Source organism: Passer domesticus, chromosome 8 (assembly GCF_036417665.1).
Source record: "Passer domesticus isolate bPasDom1 chromosome 8, bPasDom1.hap1, whole genome shotgun sequence".
Classification (NCBI taxonomy): domain Eukaryota; kingdom Metazoa; phylum Chordata; class Aves; order Passeriformes; family Passeridae; genus Passer; species Passer domesticus.
The window spans coordinates 45,035,623-45,054,461 of NC_087481.1; the positions used below are offsets into that span (position 1 = coordinate 45,035,623).

An 18,839-nucleotide genomic window follows, 5' to 3' on the forward strand; every position below is an offset into this window, starting at 1 on the left:
CTCCAGGGCTTATTTGCAGGCAGGCAGGCAGGGATTTAGAATGAGGAATGTGTAAGAGAACAGAGAAAGTGTGGTGACAGTGAGGGAGCCCCAAACCTGCAGGTGCTACATGCCAAAGTGAGGTGAGCACCTCTCCCAGCTCTCTGGGGCTCCTCTGAGCCCACCTGCATCGATCCCAGCACCAGACTGCCATGGCCACTCTCAGCAGGCACCCTGGAGCTGGGTACCCCTGTGAGGCTCCTGGTGGAGGGAACCCAGGTTGGGGAGGCAGATATGCCACAGCAGCCACCTCTGCTTTGGGTCAGGAGCTCTGAGCCCTTGGGTGTGTTGAGTAAGTCTGAATCTCCAGGACTGGTGGTCCCAGGTTCTGGAATGGGTGTCAGCAGCAAGGACCATAGCCAGGTTCCTGCCTGGCACCTCTGCCCACAGGGGTCCCTGTCAGCTTTCAGGATGAGTATGCTGAACTTCTTGTGTGAATATACTAAGTGTGGGAAAGCACACCCACCTCACAGAAATGTGGGTACTCCACACCTGGCAGCACCCAGCTCCACAGTCCCAGAATAAACTTTCCTGAGGATATGGGATTGTGCTATTGCTGAGAAAATGTTGAGCTCTGCAAAGCAATGAGGACAAAGGCTGTGCAGTCTTCAGCCCCAGGCAGAGATGTGCAAGGATTGCTGCTGTCAGACTCTCCTGCTGCCCCATTGCCTTCTGCACGTGGGCTCCAAAACAGCTTCTGCACAGAGCACAAGTGCCTCATCTTGTGGGTTTTACCCACTATGAAAGACCAACATGGGTGCCCTTCTAGCTGCTTTCTAACTTGGAGATCATGTTCAGAACATACTAATGCAAGAGAGAATGAAAAGGGAAAGAGAGAAAGAAGATGTGATATCAGCATCAATCCCTTAAGAGATTTGCTCCAGAAGAAGACTGTAGATAATAGGCTCTGGTGCAGGAAGGGACAACTGCTGGAGATTGGAGTCTGTAGCAGGAACAGAAAGGGAAAGGCTGAGAGTGCTTTGAAGAGAAACAGAGTGAAAATCCCAACTCTGCTTAGTGACCTCACAGACAACACCCTCTGTGCAGTTCCAAGCCATGGGCTACTGCACCTCGGGGCAGAGCCACTCGCACAGGCAGCACAGGCTGCTGCTGCTTGCAGGAGGAAGGTTGGCTGTCCTATGGTGAAGCAGATTTCATTCCAACAGAACTGGGGTTCATACAAAGCCTCACCTTTCTCCTCACCTCTGGCTTGCCTGCCAGGGCGAAGCATATGCTCCAAGTTCTGCTCCTTGTCACTGTCCCCAATTCTCTCCAGACAGCTTCCACCAGCACCCCTACTTCCAGAGAGCTGGCTGTGCACTGCTTTCCATGCTCCTGCCTCCTCTTTGCAACAGTGCCTTTGCCACTGGTTGGACAGCAGGAAAACACCTTTCTGCAACTCTCACACCCTCCACAACAAACCTTAAATCAATAACCAAGAACACAGGGACAGGTTATTGCTAACGGAAACCATTAAACTGTAACACAGGGGAATAAAGCCAACCTCTAACACTCAGAAGATTTATAGGGCACAACAGCAGGGTGTTAATTCTTCTGGCAACACAAACGCTTTCATACCTCCTGCCTTTCCTCACCCACAGGAGCGGTGGGAGAAGAGGGGACCATGTGCAGCCCAGCTGTAGGAACACAAGGACACAGCCTTGTTCACACAGCAGTCAGCAGCACACATATTTGGGGTGATGCCATGTTCACAGGGCTGCCCAAATGCACACACTCAAGGTCCATGGAATAGCACAAGCCCAGTGGTTCCTGGGGCTGCTGACAGCAGACATGCCGCATGCCCAGCTCCACTTTGCCTATAACCCTAGCCACTCCTGCCTGCCCCTTCAGATGCACCACAGCTTCGAGGAAAGGCTGTAAAGAAACTTTCAGATCACCTGAAGTATTTGTAGAAACAAGCCCAGTTCTAAGGCATACAAGAATTTTCTCAGGCCTGAATCACCCAACAGCTGGAGAGTGTTTTCACAACTGGTTTAACAGACGCTCACCCTCTAACACTTGGATCCATATCTGCCACTCCTGTGGCAGCTCTGAGACCAGGGAGATGCTGGTCAGCACCATCATCAGCCCAGCAGCTCTGGGCAGGAGAGGGGCTGCAGGTGTGCTGCAGCCACAGGGCTTTGCATGAACTCACAGAAAGGGACACATCCTCCCCACAAGACCCCACTGGGCCCTGGCTGTCACCCCCTCCTTCGATGTTCCTGGAAGAACTGCATTACTGATTTACAGCCCCCTGCCTGCCTCCCTTGCTCTATCCCACTCACAACCTTGCCTGCAGCTGCCTCCGTGGACCCTCCCTTGTGTAAAGCCCAGGGCCAGGCAGGAGAGGACAGGGTGGGAGCTCACTCAGGGCCCACCTGCAGGCAGCATTACTGTACCCCACATCCCTGGGTACTGCAGAGGCCTCCCTGGGCTGAGCAGTGCAGCAGCACAAGTCACCAGTGTGCAGGCAGAAGCAGGAGCACCTCGCTCCATTTAGGGGAGCAGCGAGGGAAGAGGTGGGCTCCAGCCACAGTGCCAGTCCGTAAGAGTGCTACAATACACCCAGGCACAGCCACAAAGGGCTCAGAGCCTTGACCATGAGCCAAGTGGCAACATCAGCATCAACCTGGATGAATCCCCCACCCTGGGTTTATTGCCCCTATTCCCCTCCCTGCTCTCACACTATTGGAGTGAGTGTTTCCTCCACAAGTAAGGGATCTGAAGGGCCTTTGACCATCCCCTCCCACCCCAAACACCATGAAAAACCCTGGGAATGGGATGGGGGTCCATCCCCGGCCCACCACTTCCCTCCACACCCTCCCAGGTCTGCACTGCCCAGTTGGGTGTGCCAAGAGAGGGCTCAAACAGGTGCCACTGCACCCCACCCCAAGCCTGTCCCAGTCCTGAAGCCAAGGCACTCTATGCCATCTCAGTGTTCCCAGTCAGCACTGCCACCTGCAAGGGACCGACAAGCTCCCAGCCCAGGAGCAGTCCAAGGCAGGGCTTTTCTCTGACTGCCAGCACAAGAGCAGGGAAAGATGCTTGGCAGCAGGCCCAAGCATGCTCCCTTAAGGGCTGCCTGCAATCGCTCCTCTCCTCCATGAGCTGCAATGCACTGAGAGGGCCTAGACAGGCATCATCCACCCCTCCCTGCCACTGGCCACCCTTTCCTGCCAAGCATCATGCCACTGCAGACAGCTGCAATCTCTCTGCAGTCACACAAACACCTCTCCCTCGGGGGAAACCCAGAGATGAGATGTCTCCCCTCTCTTTCTGGGGAGCCGGAGCAATACCAAGGAGCAGGCTCGAAGGGGACAGGCACACAGGGCAGTGTGCTCGGAGCGAGCAGAGCCGTGCCGTGCCCGAGCTCTGCCCAGGAGCTAGAGCGCGTTCCCAGCCCGCTGCCGGGAGCGGCGGTGCAGCATCTTGCACTGCCCCCCCGTGGCCATTGCGGGTGGTGCAGGTGGCCCCAAAACTGCTGGGAGCCTCGGGGTGCCAAGGTCTGCAGCCAGCAGAGCCCGAGACTGTCAGAGGGGTGCTCAGAGAGGCATTCACCCCGTGCCAGGCCATTGCAGGCTGCCACGGTGACAGTCACATGCTTGGTGACCTCAGTCCTGCCCCACTTTCCCCAGACATGCCACTCTTGTGCCCAGTCCATGACCTGTGCAACATTTCATTGAAGCCATACCACAGGCAGAGTCCCCGGGGTCTTGAGGGGGGCCACAGTCTGAGACCACACCTGGGAATATCCCATGCAAAGGAGGAAACAAGGCACTGCTGCTGTTTGGGCATCCGTATTTATTGTATGTCTGGGGCAAGCCCAGGGCTGCCACTTGCCTGGACTGCTCCAGTTCAAGGCCAATGATCCATCCTCCTTAAATATTGGTTATAAAACAAATTTTTTTCCTTTTTCATTTTATTAAAAATCTCATCTCTCTCTCTCCATACTTTTTTTGCCTTTTGTATTTGAGTATAAAAGTGGGGGCGGGTGCTCCGCCTTGCCTGCCGCTACCTCCGCAGACTGCGCTGTGCCTGCCGCAGCAGAGTGTCAAAGTCCAGGGAGTCAAACTTGCTCTTGACAGGAGCTGGGTCAAAATCCTCACGGTTTGAATCTGGAAGAGATGGGGAGAGGCTGTCTTGAACCCATGAAACACTGGCACAGTTCTGGCCATTCCCACAGCAAACTTCTTATCTTGTTTCACCTGCCAGCCTCTAGACCCAGAGTTGGGCCAGCCTCCAATACAGTGCTGGAGAGACAGGGAGCCCCCATTCAATCGTTCAGGGCCGGACAGTTCTAGATGCGGCTCTGCTGCCAACCCTGACTGACCCCAAGGATGGGGACTCCTACACCTCTGGAAAGAGAAGGAGCCAGGGAGGACCCAACTTGGAAGTTGTGCAACTCACCCAAGTCAGCGTAGTTCCTCCTGCAGAACTGCCTGCGGCCACCAAAGCACAGGTCGAAGGGCTGCTCGTCTGGGCGCCGCAGCTTGTGCCCGCTCTCGATGGCAGCGAAGGCTTCCTCAGCATACCGGTAGGTGACAAAGCCATAGTTATCCCTGACATTGGAGGAGATCAGCAGCAACAGTTATGTTTGTCCTCCCTAAGTCTGCAACATCCCCTTGAGTAATGGGAAAAGGGCCAAGAGGAGTCATCCCTGAGAAGGATTGACCCATCTTCCCACAGCTCTTACCCCTCGGAGCGGAAATGCAGGGTACACTCCTCAATGTCCCCAAACACAGAGAAGCGGTGCCGCAGCTCCGACCGTGTCATCCTGCTGGGGATCTTGCCGATAAACACAACTCGCCGCTCCTCCTGTGGGCAGGGATGACCCATCATGAGCAGGACCTCTCGCACAGAACACCCTCCCTGCATGGCCTCCCACCCCAGTGCCTTGGCCAGGGCCTCCCAGCAATGCTGCTGGCAAGGCTGCACCCCCCTGCAGAAACCCCCTGTGTTTCTGAAGTGACAAAGGGGTTGTGAACCCACAAAATTTCTAGTCCCAGATTCCCAGCCCTCCATCACTCACTATTGCACGTTCCTTCTGGAGGATCCTCTGCCTTTGGTAGTGGTCCTGTGCATCATAACTGTATCTGTCAGGGCAGAAACCAGGCACATGAGCTATGAAATCATGGGGGTGTCAGAACAGTGATTCCAAACATAAGGGAGATCTTGAAGGAGTGGGTCCATCCCTGCTCCACAAAAGGCTGGGAGATGGGCTGGGGAGAGCTCACAGCCCTGCAGGATGGCCACGCTCACCTTCTCCACCTGTTACTCCTCCCGCGGGGCGAGGGGGAGCGGGACTGGCTGCGGGATGTGGACCTGGATGAGTAGGAGGATGTTGATGAGGAGGATGAGGACCTGTCCCGGGACCTGCCACATGACCCACAGCTGGAGCGAGAGGAGGAGCTGTGGGAACATCTTGAGCGGTACCTGGGGATAGGAGAGATACAGCTGAGTCCTCCCTTTGTCCAGCATCATAAGGCTCCAAAGCAGAAAAAGATATCCATCGTCCCCATGGTATCCAGCATCCCACTTGGACAGCACCCATCCCCAGGATGGGGAAGCCTCTGCCCAAGATTGCCGGGCCAGCAACAACACTATAGAAATGTTGCTCCATTTGGCTCCCAATGCCAGAGTAAAGGGAGCAGGCTCACAGGAGGCACAGCTTCTGAAGAGCAAGAAATAATCACAGGGGAACTGTGAAGCACAGGGCTGTGCCTGGGAGGGCTCAAGAAGGGCTGGGACTTCTGTGCTGAGCCCCACACGATGCACAGGACAACACCATATCCACGCTGTGCTCAACAGCCATGTGAGCACAGACTCTAAGAGCTTCTCCAGCAGGGCCAGGGAAAGCTTAAGGACAGCAAGACCAAAACACAACTGGGATTAAGCTGTGCTTCCTCCAGCCAGGAGCACAGTCCCTCTCCAGACATGCTAGCCATGGGTGGTCCCTGCCATGGGCAAACCCAGGTCTGGCAGGGCACGCTGCCTGGCTCTGCCACATATTCTCCTGGAGGACAGCAAGTCAGGGTGGCACAGTACATGGGGACATTTTCCAGCACAAGGCCAGCTCATTTGCTGGAAAGCCAAGTCAGATATGTTGCTTGACAATCCCCAAGCTGCACATCCATGGAACATGGCACTTTTATACCTGTCCTTTCCAGCTCCAGCCTCTGCATTTACTGGCCATCAATGAAGGGGTCTTGGCTGGACAGGCCCCCTCATGCCCAGGGATGTCTCCAGAACCAACTGAACACCAAGAGAACGACAGAAGGAGAAACCCTTCACCACCTCCAGTGCCTCCCAGCCCAGCTGGGACAGGCTGCACATCACTCAGATGCACAAGGACTCCAAAAGAAATGCATTCCACAGAGTCCAAGGTGTCCCATTTCCTACACAGCCACCTGCATAAGGAGAACAGGGAGCCCCTGAGGCAGCCAAGCCAGACAGGTTTTTCCCTGCTTGCCTCCAGCAGCTCCCTGGAGAGCTCCACTGTGGCTCCTCTCATTTCTATACCAAACGCTGCAGCAGCCCCACAGCACAAATATGAACACCAGCCGTAACACTCCAAAAAAAGCAACCAAAAGCAAAGATGCAGCCAAGGACTTGTAACACGGTTTGGGTGTTCCAGAAGGAGCCTGGCTCAGTGGTGGCTTTGCAGGCATATGGGCCCAGATGTGGGCTACAGCCAGAACTGGATGGGCAGGGTGTTGCTGCAGCTCCCTCACCCTCTGCGAGCCAAACATCTCTTCAGAAGGGCCACAAGGACAAAAGCATCAAATCCAGCCATCCAGTAGGACCGTAAAGATGTGTCTGGGCTCTTGCAAAAGACTAGCCACTGGACAACTGCTTGTCTTAGGCTGCAATGAAAGATGTAACCAGAAGTACGTATTCTATCACCACCTGTTGAAACCAGGTGGAGCAGTGTTCTTTATCTCTTCCATGACCCATCCTCTATCCAGGGAAATATCTGCAGTCAATGGGCCACTGACTCTCACTGCATAAAATTACATCATCCCATTGCGAGATGCTCCACCCAGGGGGAGGAGCCAAACATTCTTACCTAAATTAAAATCTGATACTTGGAAACCCAGGGGAGCATTTTTCCACTGGATTCCCAGAGGAAGACCAGGCCCATCTATACCACCACTGAACCTTCAGAGGAAAACTACATCCTTCTACAGGATCACTGCTTCAACACAACCACACCTGTCACTCCAGGAGGACAGCATTTAATCGGACTGCTACCAACACCCTCACCATTTTGACTCTGTCAGTGGTTTTTTGTATTACTACATTTTTATTTTAATTTTCCTAGTAAAGAACTGTTATTCCTATTCCCGTATCTTTGCCTGAGAGCCCCTTAATTTCAAAATTATAACAATTCAGAGGAAGGGAGTTTACATTTTCAATTTCAAGAGAGGCTCCTGCCCTCCTTAGCAGACACCTGTCTTTTCAAACCAAGACACTGCCCCACGAGCAAGCAACAAGGCACTGCTTACCTTCGCCACCGCTTGGGAGGTGGGGAGAGCGACCGTGAGCGGGATCGGGAGGACGAGGATGAAGATGAAGATGAGGACTCGCTCGCTCCATCCGAACTGGAGCTGAAAGAACGGCTGGCGCGGCTCCGGCCAGCCCTCCAGCTGTCGGCAGAGGGGCTGGGTGAGTCCTGGGGTCTCCGGTAGCAGCGCAGGGACCTCTTGGCAGCAGCGTGGCTGGGCTGGGCACTGGGAGTCCGCACCTCCTGGTCCCGGCAGGGGGATGCAGCTGGAGACAGGAGCACTGAGGTGGGGGGACTGCTGCACCCGGTGGTGGCCTTGTTGGGGATGGTAGTCCGATAATCCAGGGGAGCTGGGCAGGCCATCCCCAGGGGCTCCGGGCTGGGCCCCACGGTGGTGTCAGGGGCTGGTGGGGTGGGCTCAGGTTGGTCCAGCGTCCGTTTGGTTAAGGAGGAGATGGGTTTGATAGTGATGTCCCGGTGGTGTTTGACGTTCCAGCGGGAGCCACCTTCGGCAGGGGGCTGCGTGCCAGGGATATGGCTGCTCTCGGGCCGCGGTGCACCCAGGACGCAGTAGTCATGGTCTCCCGAGCAGACGTGGCTGGGGGCTGTGCTGGCAGGGGCTGGCACCATGCTCTTCACCTGGATCTTGTTTGGGAGCAGCGGCTTGGCTTTCATCAGCTTGGTTGTCTTCTGGGGCCCTTCCTGGGGCATGGACCCAGGTGACTTGGTTTTGGCTAGCAGCGAGACAGCAGGCAAAGGCTTCCAGAGCTGGTGAGGAGGTGTCGCTGGGGGTGTGAGGCCTGGGAAAGCACCAGAATGCTTACAAGAGCAGCCCTTTGCTGCAACTCACCCAGCTGGGGCTCCCTCATATCCCAGCCCCCCTCACTCCCCAGGGTGTCTCCCCAGACACACGCAACAGCCCTGCCACAACATGGCAGACTACCCTCCCTTGTCCCATGTATTCATTACCTGCTACATTGGCCAGCTCAGAGGCCTGCAGGCCATCTGGGGGCTTCCTGTCTTGCTGGGTTGGTGCCTCCTGCTGGGTCTCAGGCCTGGGAATGGGAAAACAGCTTTGTCAAACACAGCAAGCAAAGCCCAACCCCACTCCCCACACCTGGGGCACCCACTCAAGCTGCCCCACTGGCCAGTTCACAAGAATTCAAGAGAGCTGAAAGGATAAAACTTGCACAGTCTGGTCATGCCCATCACTTGTCCCAATTTTTCCCCCCAAGTGCCAGCTCTGTCCCAGTCCAGCAAAAAGTTCAGTCCCTCTTGGGCCAATGGACACAGCCCCAGCACACTTCAAATCCTGCCAGGACTGAAAGCTGCCCTGTGCCCTTGCTCTGCTGGGCTCCATGCTGGGCACCAGGTGCCAAGGTTTTGACTCACCCAGAGCTCCCTGTCAGCTGCCTTTCCTCAGGGGGCTGTACAGGAGTTTCCTCCTTCTTGGCTGAAAAGAGAACAGGTAGGTGAGAGTGGCAACAAGTAGGACTGAAGGACAGGATCAACAGAGCACCCCAGGAACAGCTGGGAAGAGCACAGCACCTGAAACCCAGCTCCCTGAAGACAGGAGCTGCACATCCTTTTTCCTTCACAGACTCTTCACCACCCCTTTGGCTGCTATGGGGACCCCCAGATGTTTCCACAGGCCATGGAGACAGAGGCAGAGACAGCCACAGGACAAAACACCCGGGCATGGTAACATGAGGCCGCAGGCAGCAGCATCACAGCCCGCCCACTACCACCCTGCCACAGGAAGCATGGCAGCCCAGGGAGGCCACCATGGCATGGAGGGAGCCCTGCAGGGGATGGCATGCCAGATCCGCACCTTCAGACTTCTCAAACTGCTCCAGCAGGCTGGACAGGTCGGTGGCTTCAATCCCTGAGCCAGGGAGAAAGCACAGCAAGTCAGATCAGCTGGAATTCCCCCAGCACCGCAGCGATGCACCCCAACCCCATTCCCCCCCTACATCAGCCTCCCTAGATGGTGGGGCAAGCACTGGGGAGGAAAAGCAGTAACAGAGCCCGCAGCACGTGTGTCTCCCACAAGGAACTGAGCACCAGCTCTGCAATCCCAGAAGGAAGTAGTTTCAGGACAGCCAGCCCAGACCATCCACTGTAGGCAACATCCTAGCAGAGTACTGCAACCCTGTGGGCATGGCTTTGCCACCCTCACCCCCAGAAGTGCCAGAAACCAGTCCTGCTACCCAGGCTGCTGGCAGCACTGCAGCCCTGCTGGCTGCTGACACTCAACCCAGCATCCTGCAGCCCTCCCACTCACCGATCTCGCTGATGAAGGCTTGCACAATGTCCTTGCTGCTGTCGCTGGGCTGGGCTGGGCTGAGGAGTGGCTGGTGCCTCCATGGCCGTACAGTGGGTGACTTGGTGGGAAGGCTACTCTCTCGACCTGCCTTCCGTGGTGGTGCCGCAGCCTGGGAGGTGGATTTTTGGCCGGGCACCTCCTGCCCAGCAGCTGCCTTGGGCTCCAACGGGGCTTTCTCCACTGCCTCCTTCCCGGGCCCTACAGCCTTCTCCGTGGCATGGGTGCCAGGGGACTCCTCAACAGGGGCAGGACACACCTCTGCTGGGCAGCAGATGGCAGCTGAGGGGGCCTTCGGGAGCTGGGTAGGAGCTGCAGCTTGGGACTCCTCCAGAGGCTGGGTGGGGACAGCCTGGGGGACTGGCACTGCAGGAGGGACACTGCTGGGCTGGGCAGTGGCAGCTGAGGGGGCTGGCAGGGGCTGGGCTGGGGCTGGAGCCAGAGGGGCCTTGGGGAGGGAGCTCTCTCCTGCCATCCGTGCCTGCCTCCTGGGATCTGACACCCTGCCAACTGCCGCCCTGGCAGGGCCACCTGCAGTCCCCAGGTCACTGGTCGGGGCAGCAGGTGACTGGGCGGGGAAGGCCGGTGGCTCCGGGCAGCTGAGCAGAGGGGTGGCAGGAGACTGCCCATGCAGAGGGGCTGTGCCAGGGTGGCTGCCAGCTGGGAAGGCGGCGGTGGCCTGCACTGCTGCTCCGGGGTCCCTGTACGCAAGGGAAGGCACCGGAGGCGGCATGGGGATTCCAGGCCAGTAGGATGGTGGTGCCCACCCAACCGGGGCATAGGGGCCGCCTGGGCCAAATGGAGGCGGGGGTGGCAAAGGTGGAGGGGGCCAGGCCATGGCTGGAGGTGGGAGGCCAGGCACCATGTGAAAAGTACTGGAGGAGCTGGCACTGGGTGGTGGGGGCAAAGCATGGCAGCCCATGGGCTGCGGGCTGAAGCAGGGCCAGGAAGGCACTGGTGGGTAAAGGGCATAAGCACCGGCAGAGGCTGGCGGCATCCCAGTGGGGGCCACCCCAGCAGCTGGGGGCACGTTTGGTGCGACAAAAGGCATTGGTGTCGATGGCGGTGGTGGAGCTGTGGCAGGTGCTGGGGCTGGAGTCAGAGCAGTGGGAGCTTTGCTGGCAGGAGAAGGGACAGCAGCAGGGCTGGTGGGTTTGTCCGGTCCCTTCTGAGCACTGTCTGCCTCAGTGGTGGAGCGCATGGGTGACACCAGGCAGGGGATCTCCGCCAGCTCTGTTGGAGGCTCAGGGACACTGGGCCACTTACTGGCCACTTGCTTCTTGCCTTCCTGGCTGTCCCCCGTGCTGGGCTGACGGTGCAGCATGCGGATGCGGTACTCACGCAGGCTCAGGGCCTTGGGTTTGGCTTCCTTAGGCAGGCCCTCACTGGGCTCTGCTGCTGGCAGTGCCTGGGCAGGCTCCAGCCCAACACCTTGCTCTGGGAGCTGAGAGGCAGCCTCTGAGACCCCAGTGCTCTGTCTGGCAGATGGCAGCGCATCTCCCTGGCCCTCAGCCTGGTCTGTCAGGCTGGGACATGCAGCTGCTGGCTGCCCCTCCACACTTGGTGCAGTCTTCTCCAGGGACACCAGAGTCTTGTTCTTCTCTAGGGCCACTGGAGGTTGGCCATTGACGGTTTCTGGTGCTGGCTCCTTCTGCAGTTCCTGCTTCACCTTCTTGGGCAGGAAGGCCCCTGCTGTGCTCTGAGGCCTGCCCCGGGGCCGTGGTGCCCGCTCAGCACGCAGCTCCATCTGCCCCTCCTTCCGGGCTCGCTCCAGCTGCTGTGCCAGGAAGTCTGAGACCTGAACAGAGGGACACTCTGCCCGCTGCCGGCTGATGGCTGGCTGGACATGGGGCTGTCCAGAGCCAGCAGAACGGAGCCGGTGGGCTACACAGTCCCTGCCAGGCCTGGCCTGCTTGCTTTGGTCCTCCTCTGCTTTCTTTTTCCGACTCTTCCTTGCTCTCTCACGGCCCCGTCCCTTCTCAGAGCATTCACGTTTTCCACCTGCTGGGGCTTCTGTGCTGTGCCAGGAGCTGCTGTTGGGACCTGAGGGTCCAGGTGCCACTGTCTCCAGTGGGGAGGTGGCCTCTGGGGTACTGCATGAAGGCTCCTTCCCAGGCAGTTTTTCCTCCTTCCCCTCTTCCAACCCATTTTCCTGGGCTGGAGCTCCGGGCAGCTCCCCTCGATCTTCTGGGATTGACTCCCTGGTAGTCTCCTCTACTCCCAGCAGCTGGGGCTCCAGTTCAGGGGAGCTGGGAGTCAAGGGCTGCAGAACCACAGGGATCTCCACACTCTCTCCCTCTCCAGGCACAATCTCCAGCAAGACAGGACTGCTCAGAAGCTCCTTGGCCACAGGCTCTGTGTCAGGGTCCAGGCACACAGTGAAGGTGGGCAGGCAGTAAGGGTGCATGGACTTCACCAGCTCACTCAGGGATACGTCACCTGTGTTGATGATGCAGGGGTCTTCAGGCTCCTCCAGCACCGCCCCTGCCTCGCTCACACAGAAATTCACAGCTTCCATGCTGCCGTCTAGCTCCAAGCTCAAGGCAGCCTCTTCCTCTTCTTCCTCCCCATCACTGCGCTGTGGCAGGGGCTGCTCTCGGGCTCGGTGCCAGCCCACCTTCCTCTCCACTCTCGGGGTACTGCAGACTTGCTTCTTTGGCAGCACTGGGTCCTCGAGGCCATGAGTAGCACGGTCCCAGGCCACATCTGTGTCAGCCTGGGAAGGGGGACCACACAAACATCAGTTCCTGGGCTTTTAGTAGCACTCCCCCAGGACAGCCAGCTGGGTCTGCTGCAACTCTACAGCAAAGCCCCATGGCCAACAAAAAGCTGGGACACATTCAGCCTGCCCAGTAAAACACAACAGAATTGGAAATCTGAGGCTCCTATGGGAGCATCCCCAGTCCCTGGAACCCACCACGTGAGGCAGACCCTGCTCCCACTGCCACTGGTGCCTTGCAAAAGCATCATCTCAGGGAAAGGATGCTTGTGCCAGGAGGGAAAGCTGGGGCAGAGGCATTTATCCCAGCACCACCCCAACACTGCTGCTTCAGCTCGCCCTGCTCAGCTGCTCACCTTCCCAACCACAGAGACACTGCTGCTGCTGCTGCTGCTGAGAGGCCTGAGAGCCTTAGGTTGTTCCAGGGTAGGGCTCTCACACTCCAGCAACGGGCGGGATAAGGTGAGAAACTTCTGAAACTGGAAAGACAGACAGAAGATGAGACAGTGGCAGTCTATGCTGCTGAAGGGGACAGGCCACCCCCAGCTCCACAGTGCCCACACACTTCACCCCACAAAGCCCAGGAGCAAGCAGCCCTGTTTCACCCACACTGCACACAGCTCCCATTCGGGACATGCTGCTCCCCAAAGCCTCTGGCACACCCCTGGCTCTATATAGAGACTCAAGGGGGAGGCATGGCCCTCCACAGCACTTATCTCATATTGGAACAGTCATGAGAGTACATCTCAGGGTGCTAGGGACCAGGGTCCTACTGCTGCAGGGGACCCTCATGCTAGGACCTAGCAGAGCCCTGCCTGAGCAGCTTCCCATGGGCTCTGGGGTCAGGCTGCATCTGCCCCCCAACTTACCGAGGGATTCTCCCGCTCACGAGGTGAGGTCAGCAGCTCTGCATCCATGATGGTATCAAAGGGGGACAAGGTCTCATCATCCGTGCTGTCCAGGATCTCTGTGATGGCAGTCAGCAGGGACAGCTCATTCTGTGCATCCAGGCAGGCCTTGCTCTGCTGCAAGGGTAGGGATGGTCTCAGAGAGCAATGGGATACAGCCCAAAGACCTGGACAATGGGGACACTGCCATTCCCCCCACCCATGCCACGGCCAAGGCCAGCCCGGCCGCCACATCCCACATCTGTGTGTGAGCTCCCACCTCGCTCAGAGAAAGATCCTCAATGATGGAGATCACAGAGGAGTCAAGATAGTTCTGCATTGTCCCCAGGATCTGTTCAGCCTCTAAGATGGTTTCTGCATCCAACGATGTTAAGTTCAGGTCATCATCCTCAAGGGAAAAGCACTGTTGAGGAGCATGGGGAGCCAGGTAAACACTTTGCACAGCCTCACTACCAGCACTGATTTCCTCACAGTACACATGGGCTCTGAACAGCCTGTGCTGCAAACTGTGGCTGGGCACCCCCAGCGCCCTGAACACACAGGGGAAGCAGGTCACAGGGTGGCATAGGGGACCTTCCCCCTTGCTTTCAGGAGAGTCCACTGCACAAAGGCCTGTGCTGCTTTCAGCCCAAGACCCTTCCAATTACCCAGGATGCCTCCACACCGAAAATTCCTGCCTGATTCACTCCACAGCTGCAGGACTGGGAAAGATGAATGGATAAAACACCAGGCTCTACCCAACACCACACAGTGGTCATGCAGGACAGGGAGGGGACAGGCCAGCTCCAGCCACCTCATGGACTGTCATGCGCTCCTCCAATTCTGGCTGTTAGCGCTTCAGATAAGCCCAGAACCATTACAAAACTCATAACAAAAGTGCAGGAGTCAGCAAGAGGGGTGCAGCCAGCTGCCACTGCCAGAGCCCTACCCCAATCCCTCTGCGGCAGGCTACAAGATGACATGGTCTGTGCTTGTAATCCAGGACCAAAACAGCTTTGTTACTCTTCCTCCTCCAAATTCCCAACCCCACGTCCTTTCCAGTCCCCCAGCCACCTTCAGGGATGCTTGGGTAACTTCAAAAAAGTATTTGCACTACACTCCAGGGTGTCACACAGCCATGCTGCAGGATGTCCAGGAAAAGCCAGATGCTGGGCCAGGGCAGGGACTGCAGCCCCCAGCTGAGCAGAGCCACAGGACAAGAGCAGAGCAGCAGTGCAGGCGTGCCACCAGCACGAGACAGGATGCGAATTCCTGTTTGTAGATGGGCTTAGGCAGGGAGATAATGGAGGCTGGGAAGATAAGGGCACCAAGGACAGAGCCCTGGGAGAGTACACCTCCCTCCCAAAGCTAGCAGGCTGCGACCCCCCCTTCCTGCCCTTGGAGCAGCACCAGCACCATGAGAATATGGCTGAACCTTGGGGGATGCACATATGATGCAGTTCACCTGTTTCATGTAGGTACCACAGCTTGCGTGAGCCTGTGCCCATGCAGAACAAATTGTACCTTGTCCCTAGAGAGAAGCTGCTAACACTTTGAAATCCTCTCCTAGCAAGCAGTAAACTGCACCAGAGAGACAGCAGGCATTTCGCAAAATAGATGTTTCTAAAATACAACAGCACCAAAGCCACATGCCCAAACCCCTGGTCCCTGGGGCTCTTCAGACTTCCTCTGATAAGACCAAGGAGGCACTGCTGGCCACAGCACAGCCAGGAGCCCTGTGCAACCCCAGAACACAGGCATCCCAAGACCAGGCTGGGAATCAAAGCCAGGACATCCACAGCAAAGCCCTGAAGCTACCCATCCCAAATTCCCCCAGTCTGTGACATGACATCCCTAAGGACCAGGAGTCTACAGTGGTTTGGGGCTCAGCAGAGAGCTTGCCAGCCCAGACCAGCCAGTTCGAGGGCCCTCTGCCTGGAAGTGGAGCCCACCAGTGACACCAGGACACCACTCCATGCCACCATGCAGATCAGGCAATGGAGCAGTTTTAGAGCAGTTTTCCTGCTCAGCATCTCCAGTCCCCTCCCTCGCCCGTGCTGGCTGCTGGTCAGAGCGCAGCGCCTGCTGGCAGCCCTCTAGGCGCAGCCCGGCTGCAATTCCCGACCAATCCTCACGCAGATACTGGGAGGACATCCAGGCTCACACGCCCAGCCCCGGAGTGCAACCCTGAGTCAGCGGTGACCGGCAGGCAGAGGTAGCCGGGCCACCGAAGGAGCCAGCAGGATGGAGCATCGGCAGCCCAGGGACCATCTGACCCCTGCCTGTAGATGGCAAAGGGATCCGAAGGACACCCCGGGGCTGCACAGCCCTGCCCATCTGGCCACAGGGAGGCTGTCCCCAAAGAAAACACGTAATAAAAGGTTTCCAGCTGTGATCAGCGCTGGACATTAGGAGGGAGGGAAGTAAGACCCTCCCACTCAAATGGCCTCTTCCTGTGGCTCCTGCCCGCAGCCCGGGAGGGAGGGCGGGCAACCTCCCATGCCTTCCTCGACTCCCTTGACTCAGCGCCTTGCAACAAGGAGTCTCACAGCCGTGAGTCACCGGCCTGGGCTGTGTTCCCCCAGGATTCCCTTTGATCCACCTGGGGACGGGCACCTCCTGCAGCCCTCATCACTTGAGCATCGCTTGCGCGTCTGGGCGGGGGTACGAACCAGCCCAGCCTGCTCCAGCGTCCCTGCCCGCTCTCCTCCCTGCCAGAGACCCCTGTCACTCCTAGCCCGGAGGGGAGAGGGGAACCCGCCGTGCCTTCCTTCACAGCTCCCTGTGTTTGCTTTAAGCAGCGCTGCAGGGAAGAGGGTCACGGGAATGTTCAAGGACAGGCTTCGGCTCTGGCCATGCTGTGCCCAAGCAGCCAGCCGGGGAGAAGGGAGGATGCCCACAGCCCCAGAGTGGGCTTTGGGCACGCAGGGTACGGGGACTGGAGCTAACTGCTTGCAATGAACCCAGGCTAAGCGAGGCCACCAGCTCCCCCGGCACCCACCCGCGCAGGGTACACTGCGCTCGCTGCTCTGGTCCCCGGAAGGGACAAGGGAGGCCCCCGCAGGCCGCTGCTGACACGTGTGCCCGGCGTGCTGCGGCTACGCCCCGAGCACAGGGCGGCCATGGTCCCCGGCCGGCTGCCAAGGCTGCTCGCACCGCGCCGGAGCTGCCGGCAAGGGCGCGGGGTAAGCCCGGGAAGCCGGGGGGCTCCGCCCGCCAGCGCGGCACAGCCCGAGGATGCTCCGTGGGTTCCTCTGCTGCTTCGGAAAACATCAGGCGGGAACACACCTCTCTTCCCCCGTACGCAGCCCACTCTGCCCGCGTCGGGGAGGGGCTCGGCGGGCTCGGCGTCCTCCAGCCCGGGGTCGGGATGGGGGGTCTCCCCCGCAGCCCCCCAGGAGGACCCTGACCGAGGCAGAAGCCTAGGGCTTCCTCCCCAAAAATCCCGACAAACGCACAACGCAGGTGCCCCCACGGCCCCTCCTGGGGTGCTGCATCCCCGCGCCCAGCCCAGCCCAGCCCGGCAGGGCCCCACCGGGGCCGGTGACAGCGGCAGCGCCGCGTCCCACGCCTGCCCCGGCGCGGGAACCTCTTGCTACGGGATAAAGCCTCGCTTCCCGTGGATAAGCTCTCGGTACGGCTGGGGGAACCTCTCCCGGCCCGGGCCACGTTCTGCAACCAGAGCTCCTGCCACCGAAACCGGCGGGTGTCGGTGTCCCACACCGCGCCAGCCGCAGCTCCCCGCGGCCGCAGGTGGCAGAGAGGCGCCGGGATGGAGGGACGGCGGGGGAATGACGCGAGCGGCATCCCCCCGTCCCCCACTACCCAAGGCCGGGGTGTCATCTCCCGCAGCGGACACCAAGCCACCCGTCTCGCCGGGTCCCGTGGCCGTGGTGCGCCCCCCCAGCCCCGTGATCTCCCCGCGCCGACACCCCACGCCGGCGGGAGAGCTCCGGGCACCCCATTCCCCCACCCAAAGAAAGGGCGCCCCACTCCAGAGCCAGTGGAGACGCCGCCGGCCCGCGCCGCGACCCCCGCCCGCCGCCGGTGCGGCGGGCCCGCTCCGGCACACGTGGTGCAGCCGCCGCGGGAGCCGCCCCGGCCTCCACGTGTCACGGCGCGGCCCGCCGCGCCCCGCCGCCCCTTACCTGCAGGGGACTGCCGGCGCGGAAAGGCGGCTCGCGCAGAGCTCCGCCGCTCGCCAGGCCCCGCGGAGCGGCCGCGGCGGCAGCGCCACCAGCCCCGGCCCCGTTGGCGGCGGGCACCGCTCCGCCCCGCCGCGCCGCCATCTTGGCGCCTCTGCTCCCAGCGCGGCCACTGCCGAGAGCGCCACGTGACCGCGGACCGCCCCGCACTACAGCTCCCGGCGGCCCCCACGCCGCCCCGCCCGCGCGCGGCGCGCCGGGAGCGCACCCTTTCGGCGCCGGCCGCGCGCCGGGAGGCGGGCAGCAGCCTGAGGGGAAGCCCGCCCGCGGCGGCGCGGGAGGACATCTTGAGGGCGGGCAGACCCGCGGGCTTCGCCGCCATCGCTGCGGCGGGCGGGGACCAGCAGGGTCGGCCCAGCCCCGCGCCGCGCGGTGGGAGGGGCGGCGCGGGCGGGAGGGGCGGCGCGGGCGGGAGGGGCGGGAAGCGCCCCCTGGGGGCGGGGCAGGCGCGCGTTTTCCCGCGGCGCCGCGGGCCCGCCCCGCCGGCTCTGCGCGCACGTGTGCGGGGCCGCCCGCGTGTCCCCGCGCTTCCCGGGAGGCAGGCAGAGCTGCTGCGGGCCTTCCCTCTGCCCCAGGTGCCTTGCAGCACTGCCACGGTGCTCCGTTGAGCCCAGCCTCGTGGGGGGCTGGTGGGGGTGACACGCACATGTGGTGGGCACAGGGGGGATGAAAAAAACTATCGGGTATGAAAGGGGAGATGGGCACCGTGAGCTGCTGTGCAGCCTCCTGGCATGGCAACGGGGCGGGGTACCCAGCTCACTGCTTGGGTGCTTAGCTTTATGCTGGTCACCAAAGCTGGCACACAGTAGATCACCTGGAAAACGTGAGGGAGCCAAACTAGGCTCACTGGACACAGCTGCTGTCCAGCCTGGCTCCTCAAGAAGGCAAGGGATGCTGGTGTGCACAGGTGCTTGGCCTGGCCCTGCTTGGCACCCCCTGTTCAGGAAACCCAGTGGCCCTTTGGGTGCTGTCACTTCCTATGGCTCTTCTGGCTTCCAGACAGACAGTAGGATCATCTCGTGGAGTTCAGGGATGTGCTTACAGCAGCACAGGTGCAGTGTGCACATCTCACTGGAGCTCTGAAGTGCAGGATTTACCTGGCAGGGGGGTAATTGTCCCTGCCTCTACATCAGTCCCTGGAGTACAGACCTGCCCAGGCCAG

General features: G+C 59.7%; 1 protein-coding gene across 2 annotated transcripts; it reads right to left on the reverse strand.

Moving 5' to 3' along the window:
* Positions 1-3,823: 3,823 nt before the first annotated feature.
* Positions 3,824-17,796, reverse strand: PPRC1 (PPARG related coactivator 1). Of its 2 annotated transcripts, none has more exons than XM_064431078.1 (14): positions 17,621-17,796; positions 13,753-13,896; positions 13,455-13,607; positions 12,942-13,064; positions 9,828-12,582; positions 9,375-9,428; positions 8,936-8,996; positions 8,513-8,598; positions 7,545-8,343; positions 5,299-5,472; positions 5,069-5,132; positions 4,733-4,854; positions 4,447-4,598; positions 3,824-4,154 (listed from the first exon to the last, which is right to left on the reverse strand). In XM_064431078.1, the coding sequence occupies exons 1-14, from the start codon at positions 17,759-17,761 to the stop codon at positions 4,051-4,053; spliced, it is 4,932 nt and encodes a 1,643-aa protein (XP_064287148.1). In that variant the 5' UTR covers positions 17,762-17,796; the 3' UTR covers positions 3,824-4,050. The 2 variants fall into 2 exon arrangements, with proteins under 2 accessions (XP_064287148.1, XP_064287150.1); XM_064431080.1 differs by having other exon boundaries at positions 13,455-13,610; positions 17,621-17,782.
* Positions 17,797-18,839: the final 1,043 nt, after the last annotated feature.

Bases quoted from the DNA above. Each gene is read 5' to 3' on its own strand.
- PPRC1 (XM_064431080.1), bottom strand. From the start codon at position 17,761: ATGGCGGCGCGGCGGGGCGGAGCGGTGCCCGCCGCCAACGGGGCCGGG. The intron at 12,583-12,941 runs GTGAGCAGCTGA...CCCCCTTCCCAG, and splicing joins GTGTCTCTGTGGTTGGGAAG to GCTGACACAGATGTGGCCTG. The intron at 5,133-5,298 runs GTGAGCGTGGCC...CTGCCCTGACAG, and splicing joins AGGAGTAACAGGTGGAGAAG to ATACAGTTATGATGCACAGG.